At 45.3% G+C, this 3,306-nt stretch overlaps 1 protein-coding gene across 1 annotated transcript in view; it reads right to left on the bottom strand.

Moving 5' to 3' along the window:
* GC (GC vitamin D binding protein) overlaps positions 1-2,702 on the bottom strand; it is a 15,658-nt gene extending 12,956 nt beyond the window's left edge. The window contains exons 1-2 of the mRNA XM_015818568.2: positions 2,687-2,702; positions 2,363-2,432 (exon numbers count right to left, since the gene is read on the bottom strand). Coding sequence (XP_015674054.2) covers positions 2,363-2,432; positions 2,687-2,702 — 86 coding nt within the window. The remainder of the gene's footprint in view (positions 1-2,362; positions 2,433-2,686) is intronic.
* Between the last annotated feature and the right edge of the window lie 604 nt (positions 2,703-3,306).

Below are 3,306 nucleotides of genomic sequence, written 5' to 3'. Positions count from 1 at the left end.
GCTGCCACAAAGAGGAGGGGGTCAACTTATTTTCCAAAGCACCAGAGGGCAGGACAAGTAACAATGGATGGAAACTAATCAAGGAGAGAAGCAACCTAGAACTAAGGAGAAACTTCCTAACGGTGAGAACAATTGATCAGTGGAACAACCTGCCTCCAGAAGCTGTGAATGCTCCAACACTGGAAGTTTTTAAGAAGAGACTGGACAGCCATTTGTCTGAAATGGTGTAGGGCAGTGGTGGTGAACCTATGGCACGGGTGCCAGAGGCGGCATTCAGAGCCCTCTCTGTGGGCACCCGCGCCGTCACCCCAGTCCTAGGCCTTCAGCTGGGTTTTATAAAACCTTTTCACTTTAGGCCTCCGCCGCCGTGTGCAAAAAAAAAAAAAAAGGTTCAATCAATCAGTCAATTTCAACTTCTCGCGGGGAAAAAAAAGATCTTGCAAAGTTGGAATTGATTGATTGAACTTTTTATTCCCACCCAGTCTGCCGTTACCACGGCAGCCACACCCACCCAATGGGCCACGCCCACCCAATGGGCCACACCCACCCGGCACCCGACGATGCATAAGTAGGTTTTGGGTTGCAGTTTGGGCACTCGGTCTCTAAAAGGCTCGCCATCACTGGACTAGAGTCTTTTGCTTGAGGAGGGGGCTGGACTAGAAGACCTCCAAGGTCTCTTCGAGCGCTATACTATTCTTCAAAGCAAACTGACCTGACACCTGAATTTAAAGGTCTGTTTGTTGCAGTTGTGCGGCTAAAGCTGGGCCACCATGGAGAGCTTTCCCCCCCCAAGCAGATGCATATTAAAAAGAGACACAGCTTTAACTGCAAGGCAGTCACCATCTTAACTTTTTGGACTCTTTCCTTGTGGATATCCCTGGCTCGAAAACCCCATATATTCTAGAATCTTGCAGACACTTTGTGTCCCTTAGCAATACAGCTAGTCCTCCACTTATGACTATACTTGAGCCTGGAATGATGATTGTAAATCGTTGCAGTTGTTAAATGGTCACTTACGTGACCAGATTCCCCCATTTCGCAGCATTTTTTTTTTTGCGGCAGTTGTTATCCGAATGTAGTAGTTGTTCAGTGAATTTATTTTACGCAACGGGTGTTTCTTTTCTGGAAACAGGAAGTAAATGCCGGAAACTGGCAAAAAAAAAATATCACCAACAATAGTGGTCATGTGACTGCAAAATAGCCATAAACGTGAGTCCGGTTGCCAAGTGCCCAAACTGTGATCGTAGGACCATGATATGTGTGTTTGTGTTTGTGTTTGTGTGTGTGGCTGTTGTAACTTCGAAATCAGGTCATAACAGATTGGGGGAATCTGTTGTAACTTAGAACAGTCGGTAAGCGATCAGCCGTAAGTCGAGGACTACCTGTATTTCTTATTTCTTGCTGATACAGGTGGTCTTCAACTTACAACAGTTCATTTAGTGACTGTTCAAAGTTACAACGGCACTGAAAAAGGTTGTCAACGCTGCTAACATCGGATGTTCTTGCTTTGACAACAGATAGAAATGCAGTCATTGTTCCTCTGTCGCTTTTAGAGTTAGTTGATGCTGGGAGGGAGAATGTGGGTAAGAGTCCAGCTAGTCATAACAATAATAACTCAGCCTGGGAACTCAAGGTCATTGGGCCCAGAGTTGATAGAGTTTTGGCGGGCTGGAGAGCTGGGGAGAAAGCCCGGGCTTCAAACTAATTGGGGAATGTGATTTATACTGTTAATTGGAGGAGGGAATTGTGCTTTGCTACTTTGTACCTAGGGGAGGGGAATTCAGTTTTTGGCTTTAACTATGTAGTGCCGATACTTTGTTTTGTCGAATAAAAGATTATTTAAGATAAACAATGCCTCAAAGTTCTTTTGAAGAGTTTCATCTGTCGGAGCCATGACAAAGGTGACTTATGACCATTTTTCACAGTTATGACCTTTGCAGCATCCCCATGGGCACGTGATCAAAATTTGGACCCTTGGCAACTGGTTCACACTTATGACGGTCACAGTGTCCCGGAATCATGTGATGATCCCCTTTTGCGACCTTCTGACAAGCAAAGCCAAGAGGGAAGCCCGGATTCACTTAACAACCGAGTTACTAACTTAGCATTTGCAGTGATTCACTTAACAGGTGTGGCAATAAAGGTTGTAAAATGGGGCAAAATTCACTTAACAACCGTCTCGCTTAGCAACGGAAATTTTGGGCTCCGTTGTGGTCGCAAATCCAGGACTATCTGTACTTTGATGCCATCTTTTGGGGCACCAAAGATTTCCATGCACAGCAAGTATACAGTATAGTTAAAAACGCTACACCAATATTCTGAACTCTGAAAGCCGAAAAGAATCCGTCTTCAAAACACCTACAAGGAGCGAAAATTCCTTTCTCCAAATGCGTTGTATTCATTGCAGACTTTTTCCTTGAAGTAATCCTTGCCTGTCAAAACAAAAGATGAAACGTGGGTTAGCAATCATTCAAATGTTGAAGAGAAAGAAAAACAGCAGATCCAGCAAGGACCTAGGTCAGGGGTAGGCAACCTTGGCTCTTTTATGACTCGTGGACTTCAACTCCCAGAATTCCTGAGCCAGCCATGCTGAGGAGAAATGGAGAGGTTTCCAAGCTGAGCCATGCTGGCTCAGGAATTCTGGGAGTTGAAGTCCACGAGTCATAAAAGAGCCAAGGTTGCCTACCCCTGGCATAAGGCATAGAAGTTGGTGACACAAGGTTTACTCATTGGCAAAAACATACAGGAAGTCCTGGGCTTACGACCCACAGTTGGGGCCAGAACTTCCATGGCTAAGCAAGGCAGTTGTTAAGCAAGCAATGCTCGATTTTATTTTAGGTGCAGTTATTAAGAGAATCACTGCATCTCAGAAAGTTGGCGATGTCTCCGTTCGGAAGTCCCCCTCTGGAGCTTCTATTAATAGGTTCAAAAGAATCCCAGAAACTACACAACACCTTATTTCTTGTTTCCACACAAAAGAGCAGACTGGATTACAGGTGGGTCCTCATTTAGCAACCATTCAAACATGCAACAGCACTGAAAAAAGTGAATTACAACCAATTAACGACTGTGGCAGCATTCCCCAAGGTCAGGGGTAGGCAACCTTGGCTCTTTTATGACTCGTGGACTTCAACTCCCAGAATTCCTGAGCCAGCGATGCTGAGGAGAAAGGGAGAGTTTCCAAGCTGAGCCATGCTTGCTCAGGAATTCTGGGAGTTGAAGTCCACGAGCCATAAAAGAGCCAAGGGTGAGACTTGGTGAAGGCAGAATTCCCGTTTACATTCCAGCCAACTCCAGAATGGTCAC

The sequence above is a fragment of the Protobothrops mucrosquamatus genome, unplaced genomic scaffold (assembly GCF_001527695.2).
Source record: "Protobothrops mucrosquamatus isolate PMUCROS unplaced genomic scaffold, P.Mucros_1.0 scaffold_140, whole genome shotgun sequence".
NCBI lineage: Eukaryota > Metazoa > Chordata > Lepidosauria > Squamata > Viperidae > Protobothrops > Protobothrops mucrosquamatus.
This window is presented reverse-complemented; position numbering and strand designations above follow the sequence as displayed.